The 27452-nt window shown below is 36.0% G+C and overlaps 2 protein-coding genes across 4 annotated transcripts in view; one reads left to right on the forward strand and one right to left on the reverse strand.

Moving 5' to 3' along the window:
- Positions 1-3306: 3306 nt before the first annotated feature.
- The window catches only part of LOC142344405 (uncharacterized), a 45203-nt gene continuing 21057 nt past the window's right edge, over positions 3307-27452 (reverse strand). Inside the window, exons 1-8 of one of the 3 annotated variants that reach the window (XM_075396018.1) lie at positions 15223-18130; positions 14931-15157; positions 8516-10482; positions 7571-7812; positions 6185-6622; positions 5068-5637; positions 4510-4671; positions 3307-4401 (exon numbers count right to left, since the gene is read on the reverse strand). In XM_075396018.1, coding sequence (XP_075252133.1) covers positions 3382-4401; positions 4510-4671; positions 5068-5637; positions 6185-6622; positions 7571-7812; positions 8516-10482; positions 14931-15130 — 4599 coding nt within the window. In that variant the 5' untranslated portion in view covers positions 15131-15157; positions 15223-18130 and the 3' untranslated portion in view covers positions 3307-3381. Of the gene's footprint in view, positions 4402-4509; positions 4672-5067; positions 5638-6184; positions 6623-7570; positions 7813-8515; positions 10483-14930; positions 15158-15222; positions 18131-24580; positions 24792-27452 lie in introns of those variants that run through there. The other 2 variants (XM_075396019.1, XM_075396020.1) reach the window with 2 other exon arrangements.
- Positions 26043-27452, forward strand: part of LOC142344406 (dynamin-like GTPase OPA1, mitochondrial) — a 50884-nt gene continuing 49474 nt past the window's right edge. Inside the window, exon 1 of the mRNA XM_075396021.1 lies at positions 26043-26063. The gene's annotated coding sequence lies outside the window, so the exon portion shown is untranslated. The remainder of the gene's footprint in view (positions 26064-27452) is intronic.

Here is a 27452-nt window from a genome sequence, read left to right on the forward strand (position 1 = left end):
AAGAAACAACTGCATGTAAATTGGGTTGTAGTAAGTTCGGGCTCTTCGTTTTTGGGTTCTTCCATCTGTGCATATTGGGAATAACGACTTAGCCCAAACCTTCTTTGCGCTACAGGTTACAACGAGAGCAATTTTTTGTATTAATTGCCATTGCAGTTTTGTTGTCATTTTAGACTTCATCTTGTCATTAGTTTCAATTCTATTTCAATTTTTTTCAATTTAGTAGCTGCCTATTAATTGCTCTCGAATTAACGGGTAAACGGGTTTGTAAACGTGTGTCTTTTCGCTTGACCGTTTTGGCGCTTTTCTTCTAGAATAGTTTCTGACTTCTCAAGTGACTTTCACGCACATCTTCTTAATTTTTGAGTGATTTCAATTGCTCTCACTCCGAATAAAGTTCGTTGTTCAAACAAAACCGATTTTTGGTGAAACGATGACAAGGCCCTGATAGCCGAGTGGTTAGTGAGTCTGTCGAGGTGAAGCAATCGGACTCCGGAGGTTGCGGTGCGAACCCTACCTTTGCTTGATGTTTTTGCACCCATAAAGAAAAATTTACTCCTCGCCTGTCATTCGAGATCAATTTTTCCGACGTTAGTTATGTTTTAGATGTTTGCTAATGTTGGTTGAATCGTGACTTGTTTTTTCGTTGGACTGTTTGTATTTTTGAGCGAGTAAATTTGCATGTTTTGCGCACTTTCAAATATTAAGAATTGCTGCTAATTTGATTTTCGCGTCATTTTAATAATTAAAATTTAAAATTTGCGCTATAATTAGTATCATTTTTTCACCTAAAGTGTTGTTCCTAGATTATAATAATCTGTAATGCAATTGTTTTGAGCCTTTTAGGGACTTTATACCCCTCTCTTGCCGATGCGAAGCGCAATTAAACCCCACCTGCTGTTTGTGAGCAGTAGAACAACCGTAGACAGCTGTTTTAGGTGTTCAGTTTTTTAAATTATTTACAGAACTCTTCCCCCTCAGACTTGTGATCAAAAGTATACAAGTTAATTCGGCCGAAAGTTTGAATTTTCTTGGGGAGCTGTTGGGCGAAACCGTTTCCTTTTCCCGGGTCGATTTTTTTTCTTTTACCCCTCATTCGTTTCACCTGCTCTTATGTTCTATTTCATTCCAGTGCTAATCTTCTTAAGTTTCCAATGCAATATAGCGACGCACCAAAAATGTTATTCGTGCTAGTTAAGCTGCCATTGTGTTTGCTTTTGTGATGAATATGAAGATAAGAAAAAATTGTGGAAGATTTTTACTTCTTGACAACTTTTGCGTTGAAATTTGGATGAGTTCAACAATTTTAACATGGATGTCTGGCAGGTGTATTATGAGTTTTCTTTCTCAAATGCAAACATAAGAACGAAAATGCTCACAGGGAATGCATTGCAAGGAAAGATTTTTCGAAGCATGATTCTTACGCTCCTTCAGTTAATCTAAAATTAGCCTCACTAAACCGGGGCTAGCTACTGACGAAGACAACCGCTTGCCGGTCGTTTGAGAGCAATTCTCCTGGCTTTGGTCGGTTATTTTTTTTATTGTCTATTCTATTAATTTAATTAAGTTCGCCAAATATGGCTTTGTGTCACGATAGGAGTATATATTTGAGCTCCGAATTTTGTTGCGTTTTATTTTTTTTTGAAAGTTTTCAGGATTCATTAGTACCAGACTGTTTTTGCTTCTGTATTTTTACTCAATTTTTAGCTCTTCATTTAGAGTAATTGAATCATTTCTTGACTCGTAGCTTCAATTTGCACTTTACCAAATTCTTAAATATGATGAGATTATACACCGTTTATTTCGGTCATTCTGAAAAGTAGCTAAATTTGAAGACTCCTGGAGGATGCTTGTGGAAAAGAAATTTTCTAAGAATGTCAGTTTTTAAGATTTAAATTTAAATTTGCGCTTTCTTGTACTCTTTCATAGTTTTCGAATTCTTTTCAAATTGTTCTTGCTATGTTCATTTTGCTGTTGTTGACATTTTGTTTTACCATTGTTATAACGTTCTCACGCTCTTTGTTCAACATTCTGTTCTGTTTGCGTTTATGGTTGCGTCTACTTTTTTTGCTGAACCTGTGGTGATTTTGGTAAATGAAATCTTTTAATGATTTTACGTCGGTTTGTTTGTGACTGGATGCATCAATATTCTAGTGCATTTCAGCACTTGACATTTGGTTTTGAAATTCTATTCCTTTGTACAGTTTTGAAAGCTTTTCGTTGGTTTGCCAAATGTGGTTTTTTTCCAGCAACTGACATTATTTTAATCTGAAAGTCATCTTGACTATTATACATCATCGTGATTTTTCATCAATCTTTCCGTTGGTTCATTGTTGCGGTGAATTACAAGTTGCAGTGTATAAAATTCTCAATAGAAGCGCCCGTTTTTAGTTTCAATGCTATTTGTCAACGTGTTTTGTTTCTCCAAAACACTGTTGAATGTGTTGTTTTAGATAAGTTTTGTTGCTCTTGAGCCTATTTTGAGGCATTTATTTGAGTTATGATGAGTTTGGATTCGGATCGAAATGAATTCAATTTGGCCAAACAATTGCTGCACATCTCCAAAAAATTAAGATTTTTGAGATTTTAATTGAATATGGCAAAGAGTAGAAAACAAAGAAGCAGATTTTGAAGAGTTCTGAAATCCGATTTTTGAGTAATGTTCGTTTTGTCCTCCACGAAGATCCTATCTGACTATAAAATTCATTGCTAACTTATGACATATACTACGTTGGTCTTAGTTGCTCAGTCGAATAAAAGAATATGGTTTAAAGTTTGCAAATTTTGTTTGCCCAATATTTCTATTGGGTGATAATTGTTTTTTTTCCGAACAAAATAATCAGGTAAGCCTTTAATTATTATTGAGCAAGAATATATTAAAAATCAAGAGATGTTTAATTGATTTTTCAGGTTACCTTATTCTTATGTATTTCATGAAAATAGGTTGAAGAACTGTGTTTCATCCTCTAAGAGATTAATATTTTTTCTTCCACAAGTAGAATTTGACCAGATATAGTGAAACCTCGCTCTTTGTGACATTTTCTGCAGTTTTTGTAGAAATACTTCTTCAAAACATGTAGTTAGTTGCCAAAAGAGCCCTTTTTTTATTGCAATGCAATTTGTCACGCCTGTTACCTGAAAGTTTACTTCAATGAATGTAGTGTTTTTCATCAGTAATTTTCATCAGTGAACTTTTTTTTACACCTCCTTTAACATACTATACTCAGCACTACATCAGCTTTAACGGAGATTTAACTTTCTCGAAAATTTACTAGTTCTAATTTAATGTTTGTTTGTTTGAAAATATTGTTATGTATCAAAATATCTATTCTGTACGAACATAAGGGAGGAAATAAGAAGTCGAATTAATTCAATTAACATTCAAGATTTGCCAGTGCTGCCTCTGAATGTGGTCGAAGACCTGCAAAGTGAAGGTGTGAGGGAATTATTCCTCCTGGGAACCCCGACGTGAACAGAGTTGTTGTTCATGTGTTCCTCCTTTTCCAGGGATTCATTGGACCTGCTGTTTAACAAATGAAAAGATACGTGGTGATTGTTGCCTGTTGCTTGATTGTTGTGCTGATGACCACTGTCGTTTAAGATGCTCCCGTTTTTGGAAATGGTTCCGAATTGAACGTGGCTTTGTTTGTTTATCGGTCTTCGCAAAGAATGTGAGTTGGATTTGTAGGGCAAATGGGGGGACGTATTTGATGATTTGCTCGAGTTCTCTTTGTTGCTCAGAATGGAATTGGGTGAGTTGATTCCAGTTGGTTCGTATTTTGCGGAGTTCGGATTGTTACAATGTTTGGACATTTCAGGCGACGGAGCTTGATCTAAGTTGTCGACACTTTTGGCTCTTTTCGGTTTCAGAGCTTTCGACCAGCATTTTGACGTGGGTTGATGTTTCTTGTGTAGCGTGCCGCTGGAATCGCTGGCTATGCTGCTATCATCTCTAATCATTTTGTCAGTGATGCCAACGAATGGATAGCTGCGATGGTCGTTTGAGTTTTGCGTTGTTGGTAGATACGCCAGTTGATATTTTGATGTAATGAACCGATTTTTTAGCACCGTAAACATGACCTTGACACCTTCGCTTGACTTCTGAGATGTGCAATACTCCTGAATGGGATGGTTGGGTTTGTGGAATTGGTAGTTTAATCCCATGAAGAAACAGTTTTGACACATGTTGAAGTTGAAGCACTTTAGACATCGATATCGGAACCCTTTGATGGGATAGGTGGCGCATATGGAGCACTTGTATTTGTGAACTGTCTCTTCAGACAGCATAATTCGATGGGTGAGAGATGCCCAGACTAGGCATTGTGGCTCTTCGTTCACCCACGACATCCACGTGTTCAGGTCGATTGAGATGAGACCTCGACATAGTTGCTCTGGGGTAGCCTGAAATAGACACCATTGAAAATTAAGGATTTATGTTCCAAACCGATGCTATATAGGATCAAACGCAGGCTAAAAAACTGAGCTGAAATCAGGATTCGTAAAATTGACCTTTGGTTTGAAAGATAGACAAGACTGGACAGCTCCCTCGACGTTGAAGGTGCTGTTGCTGAGGAAGTCGGACGAGCGTGAGCTCTTGAGAGGTATCTGGGATGAGTCTTTGGTCGAGGCATCAATTGCACTGTCTTGCATGTCCAGAAAACTAAGCGGCACCTGAAAGCATCAAAGCTGAAAGTCTTTTTGCAACTGTTTTTGTATTCTGGTGACTTTTATTAATTGCTTTTCCAATTTTTTTGTTATTAATGAATTTACGGACGATGGCGCATAAATCGAGAAAAATAATATGTTTGCTCCTTTTCCTGAATTCAGCCATCTATTTTGATATTTTGAATCATCAATTGGTTTAGATTAAAACGCATTGACTATCGATCCTCATATTTGGATTCATGTTGTCTGTTCAACTTGAGGCATTTTGTCAAAGGTTTTTGTTTAAATTAAAAGAATAGTGGTTCGTGGAATTTTTGGGAATATTCCGATGAGAAAAATTATGTTGAAATGTTTGAAGTTTTCCTTGGAAAGGTTTGGATAAATCGGAAATTTTTCCTTTACCTGAATGATATCATACAACAAAATGGACAATCTTGGTTGGTCCAGAAGCATATTGTCATCAGCAACAAGTTTAAAGAGGTAGTAAAACTTCTCAGCCGGGGTTGAGCTGCTCATTAAAATCAGGGCTGTCAATAGAGAGTCAAATCTGAGAGAACCAGACCTCCTAGGGTCGTACATCCGGATGATCCAACTCATAAGTAGATCAGCAACTAAAGGTCTCTTAGAAGCTTTAACTGTTTCGCTGTAAATCCGTTTTATTAGTTTCTCAAGTTGGTTCACTGTAATGACGTTTATGGTTGCGTAATCGAGACATATTTGTAAAATATCTTCAGCTTTGAGATGCGACAGGATAAAGAACTTCTGAGTTGCGCGACATTTGAGGGCAATTTTGTAAGCTGATAGTTGGACCTCGGACGTTTTGCTCTCGACGTTTCGGAGGTGGACGAGGAATAAGGGGTGGTCCCATTGGGTTTTGTTGGTTGAGGTGTTGAAGAAATAGGGCACACCATTTGAGGCAACTTTGCGTTTCCATGGAGCTGTCATTTGGTAGCCTAAGTCAAGGTCTTTCTCCTAAAACAAAAGATATTTTGGGACCTAATAGGTATAGTTTAAGGGGACCCCCCTCCCCCACGGGGTAGGCGTGAGCATTTGCAATTAATACTTTGACAGGCTCATACTGGAATGTATAAATTTTATCTTCGGTTAAACTATAGATATAGAATCATTATTGAGCGCTAAAAGATGAAATTATGTTTTCGCGCAAGCTAATTAGCGAATTGCTAAAAAAAATTCGGCGCTTACTTAATGTTAAAGATTTTCAGATTTTTCAAGATTTTCGAATAGTAGAATTTTGTGTCGAAGTTAGATTGCCTGCTACTTTGAAGCGTCAAAGTTGAAGTCTGTGGGATCAAACTCTGCAAAAATATCTGCCCTGGAAATACCCTCCCCATGTTTTTTGGGGGGAGGTTATCTCTTTTTTGCAGGCCTGTTTTCTGCAGCTCTTATTTTTGCAGCGACAGGAAATGACAGGTCATTGTTCATGCTTTGCATCTCAAAGGTACTCAAAAGAGCGGATGTAATTTAGAAACGCGAGACTATTATCCGTGTGAAACCTAACCTTGATGAGGTATCCCTGCATATCCGCTCTTATGTCCCTCCACTTTGTGTTAATGCTTGCTATTCTATTGGACACATTTTCTGATAAGTTCACGTTTTTAGCCAAATTGTTCACTTCTTTAATCTTTTCCGCCACGTCTAACAACTGAAAGTCGAAAGGAACGTAATCGTGAACTGAAGCCGTTTGCCTCCCGAACGAAGTGCCTCCAGTGACGTCACTAACACTTCGGCTTCTGAATGAACTCCCCTTTTCTCCCGATTTTAGAGACGAGGAATCCCATTTGCGACGTAAAGTGCCGCCTCCGCTTGTTTGGGATCCGGTGACGTTGTTGACAATGTCGGATAGTTCGCTTTTGTGAACACAGTTTGGTTTAGCTTCGTGAACTATTTTGTGCAGGTCGAGTTCGATGTCTTCGATTAAACTGCTGATTGTGATAAGCTGAAATGACACCTTTTAAGGCGAAGGTAATATACTTTTTTGCAAGAGCTTGAACAAAGTATGAAGCTCTCGTATGAAGTCTTATTGTCGATTCTAATTGCACAGCGTTTGTTTGTTCTCTCCGTAGAAAGGACCCGTGGTTTAAGTTTCTCTTAAGGAAAGAACCAAATAACCGTTTTTCAAATCACCCTGTCTAAAATCCGGTAGTTGTAATTTTTAGTGCTCATAAAGATTTTTCGGATTTTTAACCGTAACAATTCTGAAAATCTTGTGGCACTTAATTTGTTTTAACAATATTTTTGTGAGGAGCAATGTGTTGAAAGTGATAAATTACTGGTAAAATATGACAGTAGAGTCTCATGTAAATTAAGGAAATGTGGAGGTAATTACATTCAGGTGTTACAATAAATTTTTCCTTTTTTAAAAACTAAAGTTTTCTATTTACTTTCACATTCAAATGTGCTGATATCAAAAACAATTTTTCCTTGACTTCGAAAACAATTGAGACGAGATGAAAAAGAACGGGCCATTGGCGCAATTGACCTCTCCCTTTTTCCATGTTTTTGTGCTATGGATTTTGTTCATGTAATTTTATTCGAAGGTTCTAAAAACCTACATGAAAAAAGTTACAAAATTAACTATGATTTAATTCCTTAGTTAGATATTTCTTTAAACAATCTTTGTTAATCAAATCAAATCATGAAGAAATCAAATAAAGGCTTTTGATAGTCAACACATTTTGAAAGGGCAGCTGAGAACAGGCTACTGTAGGCCTAATGCTCTTCCGCTGCGATTACGCAGAAACCACAATTATAAATGTCCAACCCACAAAATCGGGTTTTCAATGCAAACAAATGTCCCAATACAGAATTGATTACCTGCGCATTAGAGTCTTGTGAAATTGGTTTTCAAGTATCCCCGCTCAGATTTACAAACAAATTATCTTACCGTCTCCATAGTTTGTTTGCAGCATTGTTTATTTGAGCTTGTTGTGTTGTGGGAGAGAGTTGTGTCTTTACTCCCGCTACTGTTGTCGTCATTGTCCCCTCCGCCCATTATCACACTGATGCCCAAACTCCTTCCTCCAATCGCAACGTTCCCCCCCTCTGCCCCTCCCCCCACTAAGTTTCCGGAAGCTCCCGTGAAGTTATCCAGGGGCTCAACACTGTTGCTGCATCCCAACAGATCTCCTGTAAATAATGTAGAAAGCTGACCATATTAAGATCTTAACAACCAATTTAAGATCTTCACAACCATTTCTTAACAACCATTTTGAAATCTTAAACGTTATTTATAAAAGTCATTTTTGAGTATAGACGTTTATTACTGAAAATTAATTATTGTTTAACTCCAATATATTTATAAAAAGAACTTTGATGTAAAGAGAAATTTTACGTAAAAATATGTAAAATATTTGAATAAGCAGTTATGTGCATTTTAAGGTTTAGCTAATTTTGAAAGTCGTGAAATATCTTTGAAAAATGTCTGTTTTCGCTGCTGCTACTGTTCGCTACTGGTTTTCGCTACCTCTATAATCATGAATTTACGTTTGAATTAAAAAAAAACAGTAGGAATGAATTTGAAAGTCTTGTTTTCTGAAATACCTTTTCCGTCTAAACTGCACAAATTTGCAATTAATGTGTTGCAATTTTTCCAAAGAAATTGGGGCAACAAAGTGCGTTTTAGACATTTTTGAAGCAACTCGCTGCAAAAATTGTCAATTAAAGCACTTTAATTGAGGCCGTATGAAGAAAGTTAATTGAGCATGTAATCATTTAAATCGAGTTGAAGGCGAGGCGTTTGTTTGGTTTGGTACATGTTGATTGAGTTTATATTCTTGGATGACATTTGAATGACAGAAGAAACAGAGAGAAAAAGAGGAACAAAATTAACCGTCATTTGGGTTCATATCGATCACATGGTCCATGTTGTAGCTTCCGTTTGAAGAGGAGTCAATGGTGTTTGAAGCGCTGGGAATTTTCACCCCTCCTCCCCCGGGTCGGGACCAAAAATTAATAGTGGAATCATCCAATTGGTTCTGCGTGGTCACGCTTCCTTCTTGTGTGGACGTCGGAGAATGTTCCAGTTTTGTCGAGTAGTAACCACTGCTACTGTTGATGCTGAAACTGTTCTTATGGCTTCCTGGAAGCTGGATTGATGAGTCAAGACTTTGGGGCGAATGTTCGGATGTTAGAGGTGTAAGCCTGGGAGGAACTGCGGGCGGCATGTTTAAAGAATTATTCTTCAGAATTGGGCTCCTCAGCGGCGATACATCTCTTGAAGTGTTCACGCTTCCGTCCAAGGTCAAATGCTGCTGATGACGTAATTTAGCAGGCATTCTTGGTAAAGTGTGAACGAAAAGTGAAGAAGAGAGATTGTTTTGATCGCTGATAGAAGTTGTCAAATTACTAGCAGTAGTTAATAAATTTTGGGTTGAGTTTATGACCTCGGAATCGAAAATGAATCGGGTGTTTGCAGTTTCATTTGATTGACTTATAGGAGTAATGGGGGTTCGCGCCGGGGTGGCTAAATTAGAGTTGATAGTGATATTGCTCAAACTGTCAATAATTTCATTAATTTGGTTCGTTATGTTCAGCTCTATATTACTGTTGGCTGAACTTGTACCAAAATTGCCCCCGTCTCTCTGGGTGTTGTTGGATAGAGCTAACAGTGTGTTGTTGTTTGGGTTATTTACACTGTTTACATTGGAGCTTCGCCTGTTCAAGCTTTCAGTCTGGTTTAAATTGTAGCCGGCCGAGGGGTAGTTTTGCTGTAATTTGAAGTCTGGATTGTTTGGGCGGCTTAGAATATGTTTTGCAGCTAAATCTTTACAGTCCAGTAACTGATCGCTATAACTCTGGCTTGCTATTCCATCAGTAACGAATGTGGAGCTGTTTCCATTTATGCCCTCAGAGTTTTGCTCTGCTTGGGTCGAATTCTCTGTTACAGTTTGCGAAGGTTGATTTAAGTTCAGCTTAAACGTTGAGATTTTCTTGTGTGCTATTTTACCTGGTGGTACATGAGAATCGTCTGTTAATTTATGACCTTTTATAGCCCTCAAATCGCAGCTGAGGTTCCTAGTATGTAATTTGTCCTCTTTGAAACTCCTAATTTGGTTTGGGCCATGTAACCTCGCTCCAGATTGATCCGGGTCCTGATTATAACAAGTGTGATCGATATTGAAACTTGCTTCATTACAGAATGAATTAGCGTTTTGAGTGGTGGATGTTTGAAAAATTACAGGATTAGACAATGTTTTTGGAAGTTGATTCTCGCAAAATTCAGCCTCGCTCGAGACGATGTTTAAGTTGGCTCCATAGTCCTGCTGCCGTATCAACTTGGGGTGGCTTGGTAATGTTTGGTAACTGGATTTTGTTTGAGGCTGTAAGGGGTGTTGCTGAATACTGTGCCAATTTTGCGCATCAGGCCAATTTGACTCGTTTTCAAATTCACTCCCGCTCTCTCCCCCAAAATAGGAAGAACGTTCCACGTGGTGGCTGAATTTCCTATGGGCAATGAAAGTTTGTTTGTTTTGAGTGTGAAAGCAAATTTGCTCTTCTGTCCTTCGTCTTGCCTGTGCGTGATGGTGCTGATTTATATTCTCAAAGCAATCTTCTTCAACTCCGCTCTGCTGAACTAGTCTGAAATCCCCCTGTTGAGAATCACAACTGCCCCTCTTATCCTGTTGGTCTTCCCTTCGATGGCTCCCCAGAAAACAGGAAACAGAAAGCTGCAGCTCCTCGCCCGCTGGTGCTTCTGTTAATCTCTGGGTTAATGTTGGTTTGGGTAGAATTTCGCGCAAGATTGTTGTATTGGGTTTGTGGGAGGGGTGTTCTTGTTCTTTTTGGCTGCTGAGGTCTCTGGAATATAAAAATTGTAAAGTGAACCAGAAATAGGGAAAGATTAAGGCTAAATTATAAGCTATGGATGGCGAATTTAAAGTGATAGGTAACGTAAAAATGATAGATAGGTAGAGTTAACAAAATTACTGGTTTATGCAAAATATTGCAATTGGATATTTTATTTGGACGGATAGAAATTCAAGCAACAAAGGTCGCTCGGTCGGTATATGTCTTTTGGTATAACCACCACAATAATGCCGCCAGAAAAAAAAGGAGGCAGGCCAGTAATGCCGGTTATTTTTTGTTTACTGCAATAAGCATTATTATTAGTTATAGATTATAGAACAGAAGCAGCAGTAGTTATAGTAGTGTGATATCGGTAATGGTAGTAGTAGTAGTAGTAGTAGTAGTAGTAGTAGTAGTATTGGCAGTACTAGTGGTGCTGATGGTAGTTGTGGGGGTATGAATGAATAACAGGAGGGGGAGGGGGGTGTAGTTGGTGATGGTGTTTGTGGTAGTTGTATAGTGATGGTGGTGGTGGTGTAGATGTGAGAGAGTGAAACATTTGGGACAAAACTGAGAGCTGGTAGCTACTAGCGGTTGTAAAATAAACACCCACATTGTAATTGGATATTTTGATGTTTTTAGATTGATTATTGCGTCTGGTTTATAATCCCTTCGTTCCCGCTTTAGTTTACATCCATCCATCCATTCTTGCCTCTATCCATCTATCTAACTCTTTCACTCCATGCGCGCTCAAAGACTGGAGTGTTCGCGCTTACTCTTTACGAGCGACCAACCAAGTACGTGCTTGTGTGCGCGTGTGAACACTCGATGGATCTGTTGTGGTCCAATAAAATCTTCTTTTCTTGTGTTTTTTCTAAGTTTCCTTTTAGGTGATAGTTTTTGAATTGAATTGTTGAGTGGGAGGCCTTTGAATAGTCTTTTCTGTGTTGTTTGAAGCTGTCACAAATGGAAACCGCTTTTTTCATTATAAAACGGTTTGAGCTGAAGCTAAACTAACAACGGTATACCCCCCTTTTCCCATACCACCCGCCAACTTAATGAGTGCATGTTATTTGATATTTGGAACCCCCTAGAGAACGTGGAAAATGTGGGTGCAATAAAGGGCACGGGTTTATAGCAGTTACGGGCGGGGTAATAACGGAAATCCTGTTTGTTTTAAGCATGGATGATGTCTGGCTTGTTTTGGATGACCTGTTCTGGCTTCATTTTTTTAATTTCTCCGATTTTGAACTTTTAAACCGCTGAGCTTATTAGTGTGCGCTGATGAGCGGACTGTTGAAAAAAATGAAAACCTTTTTAAAATTTTTAAAATCGAGAAAATCTCTGATTGACAATCATTGATCATTGACAGACTTTGCTGATGTTAGAACCCCGCTTGTTTAGATTACCCCCGGCACCCTGACTGCCGTTTAAGAAAGTCCGTCAAATAGTAGTCGGTTATATTAATTTAATGATCTTTCAATATTTTAACAAGAAAGCCACTTTAAACCAATAAAAAAAACCTGTTAACAATAAAAGACATCGATTTTGATTTCAGATCGACTTCGAATGCTTATCATACAAGAATCGTTCTCGATTTTCATCAAAAATCTTGCAAACATGCAAATTGTTTGAACAAGTTTGAGCATGATCAGCATATGACAAGAAGGATGTTTCCGAGCACTTTTTTCTGCTATTTCAGCTTGTTACAACCAATATACCTACAATTCGGATTTTTTTGTAAATTAAAGTATATAAAGCAACTAGAAAGAAAGAACGTTCGTCCTGTTCTGAAATGAGAGGGATTTTAATTGCAATATAGTTTGAAACATCATCTTTTTCCAAAGAAACGTAATTATAAGTGAAACGTGTCATTGTGTAAATTCTGAAAGCAAGCACAGGAACAATTTTAAGTTCATAAGAGGTTCTCATTTCGGTAAGCACTACTCAATGGATCAGTAATGGCTTAAATGAAGTTGTTTTTGTACTGTATCAGATATAGATATGCAATATAATTAGTTTCAAATTAACTCGTAATGCACACATAACTGTATTTTGGGAAAATTTCGCTTAAATCAAATAATGATCCGACCCCGCTCAACCACATTTTTCATTTAATTGCCAACCAAATGAGCAAGAGAGAAAATTTTTGTTTGAATACAAATTGTTTGAAAACAATTGGTGTATCCAGTTAAAAAATAGTTTTAACCACTAAAAGTTGAATGAAGCCACTAGGAACTCGCAACATTATTAATGGGATTAGTAGACTAGACAGAGAAAAATGCAGGCAGAAATCAAAATGTCAATTATTGCACGAAAACTGTGTCGTGCAATACCTTGAAGGCCAATAATGTGATATATGACTTTTCAAAAATGTCCATCATTGTCCTTCCTTTTCAAGATGTCCAAAAATAAAAAAAGTTATGAAAAATGGTAGCTTCAAAGCCATAAAACCATTATTTAAACAATGAATAAACGCAATGAATACTACGTTCTAACTTACTTGAAAGAGTATGTGACCTTTTGGTTTGCTGAGACAACGCTACAAGGTAACAGAAATGAGACAAAAATGGCAAATCTGAAAAAAAACAGTAGTTTTTAGAACAATTTTTTAAAAAAATCATAAGTAATAGCAAACCATATTTTATCAACTGAAACATAGTAAAATAGGAAGGCGTTTTTTATACCTGCACTACCGGTAAATTTAGACAAAGTTGGTCAAAGTATTCAGCAACCCTTTGTCTTTAAACTGTAAGCAGATTGAATAAATTACAAAAATGTGAAAAAAATCAACGGAAGTGAGCCTAACGAGCAAACAGCATAAAACCGCCGTAACTCCTCGTAGAAGGGAAAATTCAAAAAAATTTATTTTGATATTCTACGCTTGACCAGCTTTCTAATGATACCAATCACAATTCCTTACGATAAATATATCGATCAGTATCGAAGTATGACTGAACAAAAAAACAGTTGAGCGTATAGTTCCTCCCCCACCAAAGTGGGTTGGTACAATTAGTTTGCAAAGCTTGACCGGAACAAATTACAAAGATCTTGAAAATAACCATTGGTCTTGTAAGATCTTGGAAGGTACCCATCGGCTTCAATATTTTGAAGTTAGGGTTCATCTTTCAAGATCGAATTGGTAATGTAAGATAAATATCTTTGAGGGAATCTTGCAAGGTAACCATCCGGTGTGGCTTGGAGTGATTTTTTGAAAGGTTTTGGTTGTTTGCTTTATCTCGATCACTTTTTATGGATTCCACTGTGTAGTGGTTTTGAAGTTTTAATATATACCTTATTTACTGCTCTCTGATATTGTAATATATTTGAATTTGGGCCCTGTTGTTCTTCTGCAGGCAATAGTTTTGGACTACTCGATTTGGGCTATTCGATTTTATGTGTGAATGATGTTAACTTGGTCGCTATTTGGCGGTTTCCTTTTGCTCAGGTAGATTTATGACTCCACAATTAATATTTTCCACCTTTATAATATGACAGTTTTGGTCACCAGGAGAGGCACAATTGGGAATATTTTTAACCTGTTTGTTTTTACCTTTTTGAAATCAGTTGCTCTTATTTGGATTTTCGCTACTGATTGCTACCCTGTGAAACTTATGCCTGCCTATTTTTTTGCTCGATTCAAATGGACTTAGTAGCTATAATTGGTTTCTGGTGTCATTTGTGTATCATTTCGTAGTGATACAAAAATGCCCAGTTATGTAGGGTTAGAATCATTGAACTTGTCACTTTTTAGCAATTCTGTAAACTTAAATCAGTTTCAATTACTTTTTCACACGTTTCTGGACGGGTTCCTTTTTTTTCAAATTGTTTTTGGTTTTAAAGATAGCGATTTTCTCTCATTAAGTACAGATTTTTACGAAGCTTTTTCTTGTCATGATAGCAGAAATACTTTTATGAAACGCATTTTATTTTGATATTTGTTTAACTGGAAGATTGTTTTTGACAAGAAATTGATCTCAAATTAGACGATATCAATCTTCATTATTTAAACCTTGCGTTTATTGCAAATGAGCAAAAAGGTTCTGAGTAATTGTGATTGAGATTTAAGAATGTTAAATTAACATTTAACAAAAAAAAATTAAGCCTTGTGAGAAAAAATTCTGTTCAAGCAATCTGTTTGAAAGATCTTTTTGAATTATAAAAGATTTGTCCTTTTATAAAAAATTTCTGCAAAATATCTCGTGAATAAGGAAATTGATTTCTTAAGATTGTTTAGCTTTCAAATCTCTGCTTGTTTTTTTCGAAATCATTTTAAGTCAGTTTTGATTTTGAAAGGAATCAAAGCAGGTTGAAAAAATTTCGAGAAATATGAACAAAACAACTAAATACATATCTCGTGAATAAGGAAATTGAATTTTTAGCCTTCAAATTCCTGTTTATTTTTTAAAATCATTTTAAGTCAGTTTTAATTTTAAAGGAATCAAAATACTAACACCTACCTTCTCTCCCATATGTCAAATTTATGATCATAGCTGGTCTTAATTGGCAGCCTTTGACGCACAGGGTGGATAACCGTTTTATCCAAATTGAAAATTTGAACTTTTGACGACATTTTTTGGGACTCATTCGAATGTGCAGAAAGTGAAGTAATGTTGTCAGAATCAATAAAATTGCCATCTTTCCTTAAATGTTGCTCCATCGTTCACTGATTGGTTATGATAATGGCCTGGAATCAATTTGTCTGCGGAAAAGCGTAATTTGTAAAGTTTATTTGAAAATTATTACAAAAACCTTTTTCCATTCAGGCGATTTAATTGAAGGGAAGTTGCGATCATAAATGGAATCGGTGGAAAGGCGACGGAATGTTGGCTGTGTTGAAATAAAAACATACAATAGATTGGGAGTAATTTTTCCTCGAAGGTGTTGTCCTGTTATTTCGTTTATGTGTGTAAGTGCGTGCGTATTGGTTGGTTAAAGAGTAAACAGACAATTGTGTTGTTTTTTTACAAATTTTGATAGTGCTCTTTGAAATGCTTGCTTCTTGTTGGTAATAAAAGGCAATGAATGGATTCGCATTTCACAGTTATCGGCGCAATTAAAACCTCAATATTTCTCCTATGATTGTCTTTTTATATATCGTCTCTCTCTTTCTTTTCCTTCACACCACCAGCGAAAATGTAATATTTTGAGCCTTTATGTAAAAGATTGGTGATAATCAAACTCGATATTAGTCAAGGCATAGAGCGTTAATAAAAATTTTGCTCCAAGCTGGGGTACAAAAAATAGCTTTGATAGATAACCTACTTTTCCTGCTTTGGGACTGAATACAGGAAAGGGAAAAAGGAAAATAAATAACATTTTTTAACATAAACTATTGATTTTCATACGCTTAAATATTGTAAAAATGACGAATTTGTTTTTTTCTCCAAATTCAACCAATATCAAATGAGCATTGTGTGGTTAAAAAAGTGAAGCCGAACTTGAGTTTTGAATTAGGCGTCATTTTTCGCACTAGAGTAGTGAAGAGATGAAAAAACGCACTTGATGTAATTAATTTGGTTACTGCCTTTCCTGGTAAATAAGTTGATAAGCTCCCAAAAGGGGTTACTTCAAAAGGACCATTATAGACCCAAATGGAGTTATAAATAGCCCCGATATGCAGTGTCCATGCACATGAAATCTTTTATTCAGTCTTTCAAAATAGTTTTGACTACCCCCTTCCGCTGAGAAGAACGGTAATTTTTGCGCGCGATGCTTTAAACTAAACGGAATTAGTATTTTACACTAGTTCAAAAATGAGGGCTAGGGAATGTTTTAATTTTTAGGGAATATTTATTTTTGAAGGTTTTCTATCACGGAATTTATAAAAGGGGGAGCTAAAAGCAATCGCGGTCGTGTTAATGTTTTTTTTTCCTTTTTTCCTTTGGCGGTTAAAAGAGTCAGAGTAAACGGAAAGCAGTATATTTCATAAACGAAGGGTTAAAATGCTGAAGAATTTTGTCAAATTAAAAAAAATTAGGGATGAAATTTTCCATATAGAGGAAGTCACAAACGTAATTGTGGAGCGTTAAAATTTTTTCTTTGCAATAACTTCAAACGGCAATAGTAAATTTGACGAATTTTTATGACTGGAAATGCAAATATAACTGAGATTGTCTAAGGAGGTCCTTTTTGACATAAGTGCGCTTTCTTAGCGGGAGAGTTAAACTGAAACCACACGAGACAATGCTATCTAAAATGCATGTGAAAAATATGGAAATCTGGAATTCGCATTCCGGCTATTAGATGCGAAATTTCGTATTTATGGATACTGATATGTATATTGTTTATTTGCATAGTAGTAGAGTAGAAGGAAAAGTTGTAGCATTTGAATTGAAATAGTGGCAAAAAATAGTTGAAAAACTTCAGTTTCAAAATGTCCGCCGGCCAATTTCAAAAATAGAAAAGATGCCTTGTTGATTCAAATTACGCCACAATCGTGTATCGACGGCTGTCTTTAAGTCTGTTGATAGTTTCATTGTGTTTTTTCTGTGCTGTTGAGCTGAGTTTAATTCTGCTAAGATAGATAGTTGATTCATCTGCTGTGTGTTTGTATGCATAGCAGTATGGTCTGATGAGAATGCTTGAATTTTTGAACAGGTTTTATTGATCTTTGCAGTTAAAATGCTCAATGGAATTTTTTGGACAGAAATCTGTTTGGAAATATGTGGTCTCTTCCACAATTCAAAGCACAGCACTTTCAATTGTACTACTAACAACAGACTAAAAAATTCTGAGATAAACAAAACGTTTTAATAAAAATAATATTGACAATTGTTGGCCGATTGTTTCACGTTTATGTCAATATAATAGGAATTCTTACGTCAATAGTATTTAGGGTTTATTGTTTTATAATTTATGAAGAAAAGCTGAATTAAAGTGAGCTCTATCGTCTAGTCAGCCAAATTCAACATATTCACAGGAAATAGAAAGTGATTAAGTCTTTTGAACCTCTTCGATTCTTGTTTCCGATATCGGACTGGTAGAAAATTTATCATTTCTATTGCCGCTTTGTTGCTTCTGTAGAATGTGTGAGTTATATTTAATAATTCGTTCACAAGGTTGTCCTTTTGATAATACTTAATCTGGTTCAAATTTTTCGTTCAGTTTTCGTTTGATCTGTGGGTTAAATGTGGGTCACGCAACAGTTGATCTGAAATAAATTTTTACTATACCTTTTTCATTAATAAGTTTTCTTTATTGTAGCTTTGAATGGTTCATAAGAGCTGAGAAATTTGTTTACTTGATTATCTTGATTTTCTCACACAGACATTGGGCTGTGTTTAAGTTTAAAAAATCGGTTGCTGAGAAAAACCCCCACGGAAAAAAACCCCACTTCATTTTTGATAGGAAATAAACCCCCACGGAAAAAAAAACATTTTAAAATTGAATTTCGGTCATGATAGTTTGTCGGTTGCGATAGTTTCATATCAAGTCCCAGGGTCCCACTTTTTAATTGCAGAAGGACTGTTTTTGTGCGGCGCTGTTGTAACAGAGAATTTTGTTTCCCGATTTTTATTACTTTGTGTAGTAAGGAAAAAGCAAAACTCCGAAAGTCAAAAGTTTTTCCTGAACATGTTGACGTCATCGGTGCAAAGTTTTTTAAACGTACTAATATCCAACGGCAACTTAAAAGCAGAATTTTCCAGGCCACGAGAGATGGATACTTGAAAACTATTAATGGGAAAAAGTCGCAGCCCCAAACAAAGTATCGACATGACAAGAGCGCTGACGAACAAAGACGAATAGAAGCACTTTCAAATGTTTTAAGTAAATCGTTGTTCTAATTTAAGAATAATTGATAGCTTTCAAAGAAAAGCCTTATGATTAACCTAAACAATTTGTTCTTTCAAAGCAAAATATTAACTGTCAAGATTAAGAAGAATAGAATGATCCTCAAACAAAAAAATTATCAGGTTCGTGATTGTCCTCATGGCCACAAAGTACTCTCCAGCTGCTAAAAGATTAGGTAACAGAAAGCATACTCAAAATCTCTGTGTCCTCTAGGAGTGAAGTTTAAAGATCAACAATTCCAAAACAATAATACGCCTAGAAGTAATATTATTGGCGTCGAAAATAATCGATACGTTCCTGCCAACCTAGGAAAACTGAGAACAAAATAATCTAGGTAAAGTACTTTGACCTCATAGAGAAACATAGGAGTTAATGGTTTTTGAGAAAAAAAACGAAAATTTTGTTTGTAATAAATGATTTTGATGTTGCTTTTCAAAAGATAAAAACTAATTTTTGGTAGCCTGAGAGAAAAATTAGTATAATAGCTGAACAGAAAATGAGCAAAAACTGAGAATGCGCAAAAAAGGGAAATGTGTTCTAGTTATCTGAAAACTTGGGTTTTTGTTTAACCACTTTAAAAATGCAATATTACCACCTATCTTAAGGCTAATCAGTAGAATATCTCGCAGTTGAAACACGTTTATGTATTACGTTTCCAAAAGAAACTGTTCAAGAAATAAACCGTTCACAATTTAATGGAACCAATCCTCACTTTGTAAGTGTTCAACTTCTCATGAGCTTTCAACTTAGCATTTGTAAGACTGTCATGAAATTATCTCTAAGTCCATTACACATTAATGTCCTCTGATGTTTACTTGGAAGAAAAAAACAAATGAAATTCTTTGGTTCATTATATAAACAAGTACTAAGGAAAAGAAAATATCAAGAATATTATTAAATGAACCGGAAGGGGGCTGATGGACGGGACCGTGTTCAAGCACATTCCCTAGCAAAGCCTTGACGTAATAAAGTTTACAGGAAAAGAAAAATGACCAAATGTTCTTCAAATTTCTTCTATGTTGATTTCTCTATAATTTAAGAAGAAATTTTGACAGCATGAGGTTTGTAATGAACTCATAATGAACTTGACTTTTGAGCAGTCAGAGCCATAATTTGAAAATAGAACGTGCAAAAATGAGTAAGACCAAGATAACACACTAAGACAATATGAATTGATGATTAACAACTTTAAGCAGAGTTATAGATGTAGTTGATGACAAGGTTTTTGGGCAGACAGAAGATTTCTGACGCTGAAGATTTCTGACGCATAGTCTTACTGGTGATAAAACGCCGAAAAGTGGATAGAAATATCAACACGGCCCATCAAGGCCCTTCGTACCAAAATTTCTGTGTTGATATTTTGTTTACTCCTCTAGATTTGATCATCATGGAAAGTACTACAAACTGTATTGATACACTATTCAATTACTTTTCTTGTCATCTCCATTTCTGTTTGAAATAGTGATATTAAATTAGCAGTACATTGGTAATCTTTATCCTTGTCCTAAAATGTATCCGGAATTAGCTGCAATAACTGAAATGATAGAGAATATCTTTGACGTGATATATTACGTCATAATATGGGTCTGATCCCTCAGCTTTTCCTAATTTTGCATTCTTGAACTTTTTTCAACTTAATCTCTTGTTACCGAAAGCTCTCATTTTTGTCTAAAGGCATTTAATGTATTTTGATATGTACAAGTCGCATCAGGCGGTAACGGTCAGAGACTGAGATAAGAAACATATGTTGTCACTTTGAAACAATGGATTAACCGATTTGCTGAGCTGGTGCGTGATTCTTTCACTGATCGTTCGACCACATCAGCGATACTTACGGACACAATTTCAGACAAACCAGAGCTTAATATTTGGTATTTATGTGGTTTATTGCATGTTATAAATACATAGCTTAATGAGTTCAAAAAGCCTCGTGTTTTGTTAAATAGGAGACAAATCAAACGAAGGTTTTTGTTTTTCATCTGCGCCTATGAAAGATAGTGTTAAAATATCGATTTTACGCTCAAAGTGGGGTTTGTAGTAGTGTCTGCGTATGAAATATTCAGCACTTGCTCTGTCCTAGTTCTCCCCTTCAAAAGGTCTTTTAATCTCTTCTCGTTTTTAATCAACAACAACGCGACCTCCATATATCTTTTATACACTTTATACCAGGTGAAGATTGCATGTATGCTTGTTTGTTCAGTGGCATAATGTTGTGATAAGTGAAGGTGCATTAATTTGGGCTCCCGAGGGGACAATTTTAAAACAAGTGCCGTTACAATTCGATTTGAGGCGCCGCTTTTGAGCAGATCCTTTGATCAGTGTCCCCCATAACAGGAAAAATGAGTGAAGCTAGCTCTTGGTTGTTTGTAACAACTTGTTCACACGTCTTGGCCGCTTTAACCTGGGCAAAGACCTGGATTTAAAGCCCTTTGGTTAATACCCAGGATCAAAATAAAATGTTTTGTCTTCAGAATAAATGCTTAGACTTGTATGATTGGTTGGACTAATTGGCGAATTCGCCCCTTTTATCCAAACCCACCCAAAATTTGCTTAAAAGAAAAGCTTCTCGCGAACTGATTAATGGCGCTTTGAACGCGAAAAAATATGTCCATTTAGTTAGTGTTCTAATCATTGAAAAAGTATAGATTTATAGATTTAACCTGGATTTGAATTGCGTTGCGTCATAATGTGCTTTTTGTTGGTATGTTAACGTCTGTTTGATTTTTTGTGTCTTTGAACGCGCATAAATGATGTTTGTTTTGGATAAATTTTTCTAATCTGTAAAAAGATTTGTTTAATCTGTAAAATTTTTGTTGGCCTTTTTACATTTGTATTTTTTTTGGAGTTTGTCTAGATTGAAGTTTTTGTTTGTTTTGTGCAAGAAGCAGAGGAGGGGTAGGGTGGAGGGGGGGGGGGAGGGGAGGGGTGAAGTTTTGTATCGTCAGAATTTATAATGTAATCTTGACTTATGGTTGTTCGGTGAGCGGACTTAGAGTGCCATATAAGACGTTGTCTCTCTTCAGTTGGCTCTGCTGATCAAGCGTTAAGAGTAGAGAGCTAAACCAGACAGCGTATAGAGCTTGTGGAAATTGACATAGACTTCTTCGCGTATCAGTTGTAAATACTGATTTAGTATCGATCACTTATCGCTCAACGCTCAATGATTTCATTGACTGTGTTGAATGATTATATTGTTCGTCAAGCTGTAATCATTTAATGACGTCATGAAAAATTATTTCAGTGGCTGCGTTGGTTTATTGTTTTCATCTCAGTGAAATCATTTCTGACGTCATTGTAAATCGTGGTCCCCTTTTTGGTCATGATTCCTTTGACTTGATGAAGGTTCTTAAGCTAATGAGTGTTTGAAATGGATTATTACAACCCTAAGACACAATTAATTGCAACCGTAAGAATTAGAATCACAAACTGGGCAACGTGGCTGACTTCGGTCGCAAGCTATAACCATGCGAATTGTGAAACTATATGGAACGGCTGTCCAAAATTGCAATTGCTTCATAAAAATAAATTTCCTGTCTTCAACGATAAGCCTCTTCACTGTCTTTTTTGGAAGCAGATCAGAAAAAAATCAGGGGTAGTTTCACTCCTTTTAAAATCACTCTTCGCATCACTAAACTCTGCCTCAAGCGTTCTCAGCACTTTGGCTGAACCGTGTTTGGCTAGCGCCTACTATGGCTCCGAGAGATCTGCTCAATGCCGTTTGGTTTTTCCAATTTATCACAGTTCTTTTGAAAAAAGTCAAATCACATAGGCGAGCGAAAGAATATTCTAGATATTTATCTATTTATATTCTAAATAGATCTAAATATTTGAGATCAGTTGAAAAGAGAAGCCGTGTTGTCTGTTCAATGTATTCCAGTTTTTATTTTAAGAAAGATGATTGCTTTTAAGAAAGAACGAGAAATGAAAAAAAATGGGCAAAAAACTGAGCAGTGCCTTGCTTACCTTAGGTGGAGATAAAATAATAAAAAAATGATGAACATTTTAGCAGCATTAATTTAATAAAAAAGCATTCGAGACATTTTACGCAAAAGTTGCTTCTCAATTCGTGTTATATTTTTGAAATTCCATTTTCATTATAGTAGAATTTGTTTTGTCATCTTTTGCCGGTTTATATTTTCCCATGTAGCAAAGTCGAAATGTGCGGAAAAGAATTTCTGACTGCCGGGCGGTGGGGACTTAACCGCAATAACCGCGCCGCGATTTCCGGATTACATCGCACAGCCGATGAGAGGAATGGCCATGAACAGCGGTTTGCAATTGCGCTTAAACTGATATTCGACTACCTACCGTATGCCAAGTAATATTGTGGTAAAGTATGTCACAGAAGAGGGGAATCTCAACTAGGTATCAAAAGAGGATTGCTGACAAGCTCCAAAAGTGCTAGCATTAAGGGGTATGAGTTTTTCAGATCTTGTAACGCAAAATAGTGATAGTTAAGTTACAGAATGTCATCATTTATCATTTGCAGTTGTTTAATTACTTTAAAGTAGAAATTGTCCGCTTTACGTAGACTATTTTGACCACTTCTTAAATTTCGATGCTTACTTCAAAATGTGTCGTTTAACCACTCTATTATCAATTGATTAGCTTTGCGGGACGTGGAAATCATTCCTTAATTTGCAAATTGTCGACCTGTATCGAAAAGTTTTCCAAATAACAATTACTTGAATTTATTATTGCCTTCAGAAGAAACTTTCAAATATTTTGAATTAATTCGAAATTTTTTGAGATCTATTTGATAGGAACACGGGTTCGAATTAGTTATGCTCATTTTTTTATGCTAGCATCGTTCTAATTGTTTAAATGTTGTGCTGCAGTAATTATATGCAAAATAGAACTAAATCCAATAAATTGAAATCAAATTTTACGTTGAATATTTGAGTTCTTTTGTTCTCAGCTCGTCAAATACAAAACAAAAAAGGCAGGCCAGTTATTTTAGCAGTGTGTTACGGTGACCTTTTTCACTATTTTGGACTTTAGATTACGATCATCGTCGAAAAGTTAACAATTTTGTTTTGATCAGTGATTAGAGTTGTTTATGGTCAAAATTGAAGAATTTTCAAGACAATCTTGAGCAATATATGAGTTGAAACTGTAATTTGTCAACGGAGATTTATGAAAGGAATGGAAAAAAACAGTAAAAATATTCACGGAATGAATGTTAAACGAACCTATGACTAGTTAGTATTTTTTTAGGTACGAGCTTCCCATTGAAAAATAAAATTGTAATGCTGTAATCAGGACTAAAAGTAAATTGATCCATTAAATTATGGCACAGTTTTTAATAAAAAACTTGGCGTGATGTTTTCAGCACACTCCCCTGGCAACATATCAGATGCATATGACATCTGGTACTAGTCGTTTTTGCAATTTTTGTAACTGCTTGGAGGCCTATGGAGTTTAACTAGGGCTTAATTTAACCGTCAAAAATATTTGTAACCCAACAGATTACATTGGTGATATTGTAAAACAAATATAAGTCTTAAATTTCTTTATAGAAGTAATTTCTAAATCCTCCTAATTTTCTCCTGCAATTTCGATATTTTAAAGTATGTGCTGTTTACCCTTGGTACGAATTATGGTAAATATTTTTAGCATTATTATTTATTGCCAGTGAAGTCTTCTTTGTTTTTCAGTCTTTCAAACATGTTATATCCAAATAATTTATTCTCTCCATGCATTGCTGTTCTGTTTCCATTTGAATGCTGTCTTATTGAGTGTACTTATTGCTAAATATCTCCGAAATTGAGAATCTACTGTTGCGTCGTGTCTACCTTATTTTTTCACATTATGTGAAACCTTTTTTTTTACATAATAAACTTATTTTCTACATTATAAAAATTCATATTGAAATGAGCGTGGGTTGTTAATTGTACATGCACCATATCATCTACAAATCTCGATTCTTATTCAAATTTGATGTATTACCTGAAGTACATGTTTTCCCTCTGTAACGTATTGCAAGTGTTGCAGGTTGCACTGTGTACGTGCAGCCTTGGTAGTTTATATTATATCCCATTACAGAGCACCTCCCAGTATTGGGCTGAGAAATTATAAATCACATTTTAGTGACACTTTTGTATTTTTGCAGGGTTTTTTATAATTTGGTTGCCGCGGAACTTAATGAAAAATGACCAATATATCTGTTTCCATTGATAGTAGCACTGTACACGTAGCTGGAGGAGGAGTTTTGTAGTGTTTTAAATTCTTGTTCCTATTTTGTTTTTTAATGAATGCAAGAAAAAATCACTTTTGACCTATTACGAAGTATTGACTTGTTTAGAATGCTTCTTACCTTTGAGTTTGACAAGTAATACACGTGACCGGAGTTAAAGCCAAGGGCACAAAATTGCCAGGCAGATTGATTTGAATAAATAAATAAATAAATAAATAACAACTGCAATAGCACAAGCAGAATGTTAATCTTTTTCTGTTCACAGCTTTGAGGTAGAGCTGCCCACTTATTTGATCTGGGCGAATTTGATAGGATGTGCAATTTTTACGTTTTCTTCACGGAGGAGTAAAAAAGGGATGAGAGATGGAGTAACTCGTTGATTGTAGTTATAATGAAAGTGGTGATGGCTGTTGTTGTGGTTGTTATTAAAAAGAAGAGTAAGGGCTTTGTTTGGGTTCTGGGTTATCCCGATAATAGGTGAAAAGGAATGCAGAGATAACAATGAAGGCGCTGAGAAGTAGTTATAACTAAGTTAGTGATTAGTTATATTATAACTTGGCCTCTTAAGCTGTGGGAATTTGCCTTAAGTGTGTGTGCTGTGTTCCTGGGTAGGTGGGGGGGGGGATACGGGGAAAGCGACAAAAGAGGTACTGTTTGTTTGTTGAGATTATTGTGCCCCCCGTTTTTCTTAGTGGCTGATAAATAACAGCAGCGGTGGCAATAACTATCGTATAAAGATGGTAATAGAAGAAAGTGTGAAAATGGGTTTGAAGAAATTACGGTAACTACCCCTCAATATTATAGTAAATTCCATGCCTCTTTGTTTAGAAGTAGCGGCCGCATTAGTTGTATTGCGATATTAATTCTGGGCTTGCTATTTTGGGCCGATCTGTCGTTACCTAACCCATAAGTCTAAAAGAGCGAATTCTCAAATGTCACCGCCGTTATATTTTCGGAAGTTAACCAATTTTGCGTAGTGGTTGTTTAGCTGAAAAATAGTCTAGTTGACCTTGCTAATTTGTTAAATTTTTGGCAATTTTCAGTACTATTTGTTGAGACGATTGAGACGAGACGGCTGCAGGTATGGACTTATTGAGCTCTTGAGAGAATGTGGCGGAATTGGAGTGAATGTAGGCTAATCTAAACCCCATTGCTTCCACTGCTGTCCTTAATATTGTCTTTTCCCTCTTTGTTTTGTTCTGCTCCTAAGCAGTTGGAGAACAAGCAGGAATTTAGCACCCCTCCTGTGTATTGATACTACAACAATATGGTGGTATTCTAGTGTGCTATGCTATTTTGCACATATAACCAGATCGAAAGACATTAGATCGAAAATGAAAAGTCATAATCTCAAAAGATATAATCTCAAAAAATTGTATAAATCAAAGTGGCCGATTATAATTAGGCAGCACGAATATTATTACTTGTTTACTAACCATAAAATATTATTACTGACAAAAAACTTGTTTGTTCTTAAATGTTCTTTTGTGATAATTCGCCTTAAAAATTTGTTCTTTCAAATTTTTACCTTATTTTTTTTAAAAGTTCGAGTTTTTAAGTCCCACAAGCCGCTGCGACATGGATATACTCATGTCATTTTAAGGTTAGTAATTAGAAATTGATTTCAGACGATTCCAATTGAACGAGACAATTTTCACTACAATTGGTGTTCCCTATTTTACTGCTTTCGATCAAATGTCCTTTCGGCTTACTTCCCTCCCCAATGTTTCGCTCCTGTTTGGTTCCATCGTGGGCTTGCTTTTGTTATAAGTAATGATGCTGGGTAATAAACTGTTATAAATCGCAAGAAAGGCCCATAAAAACGGCACTGTAGTGTGGTAATAATTAGCACAATTGCACGAGGAACAGTCAGTCCCTAGTCTGCCTCGCGTTTCTATCTATATCTATGTGCGCTTTGACTTTTTTCATCCTGCTAAACTATAAATCCTAAACATTGAGAACCATGATTATATAAGAGAAAAAAACCTTGACAATAAGAGAAAAAGAGAATCTTTTGAACAATCGCCTCCTCTTTTGTACCCGTAGAGAATTGCCCCCCCCCATTCTAAACTATACTCTGTTATATACATAATGCTCACACTAATATTTGCGCATAAGCCTGTGGTTCAGATAAGTTCTGATTGGTCGATCAATTGCTCGCTTTAATTCTGATTCAACAATTGCCTCCCATTTCGTAATAGGGGGAGGCGATTGTTGAAAAGATCCAAAAAAAGTGTTTTCATGTGTCATCTTGTTAATTTTTAAAGCAAAAACATAAACATTGAGTAACCTATGCTAATGTGACGCAATAGTAAAATTTTAATGTAATTATTTTCCGGAAATTTTTGAACATTTTTTTGGCATTTTTGGCCGTGAAAAGACGTGATCAGCTGCATGTGAGGTTTTCTCTCCTCGATAGGTTTTCTATGAAAAATGGGTTCAATTAGAATTCGATGAATCAGTTTTTTTTGCAGACTATAGGTAACCAATAGAATGCCATTTAATAATTCACCTTGTGAAGATTCAAATTTGTCACGCTCAGACAGTCTAAGTGTTGTGAACAGAAGTAACGAGACGTTGCAGTATCAAATATGGGGATGAGGTCTGAAAGGCGGTGCCGACAGTACGGGTAATAATGCTAATGATCGACTACTTAACTCTAAAAGCAAACGGATGACTTTTGCTAGTCAGGATTGCAAGGAACGAAAGCAGCGGGTCTTATCAATACACCACCGCTCTCTTCTGTCAAATGCAATATGCTGAAAAATTATCATTTTCCCTTTTTATAAGGTACATTTGCGCTAAAGAGAATGTCTATCGCGATCTGCAGACATTATTAGCTTTCAGCTCTTATATAACAGACTAGGAAAAGGATTAAAATGTAGAAATGAAGCTGAAATAATCAATGGAAGTATTGAATGAGCTTCAAAAAAATGCTTAGAAATTGGAAGAATAAGTCAGAATAAGTTGAAAAGCGGCCGAAAAGGAGTTA

This window comes from Convolutriloba macropyga, chromosome 8, assembly GCF_964194025.1.
Source record: "Convolutriloba macropyga chromosome 8, txConMacr16.3, whole genome shotgun sequence".
Taxonomy (NCBI): domain Eukaryota; kingdom Metazoa; phylum Xenacoelomorpha; order Acoela; family Convolutidae; genus Convolutriloba; species Convolutriloba macropyga.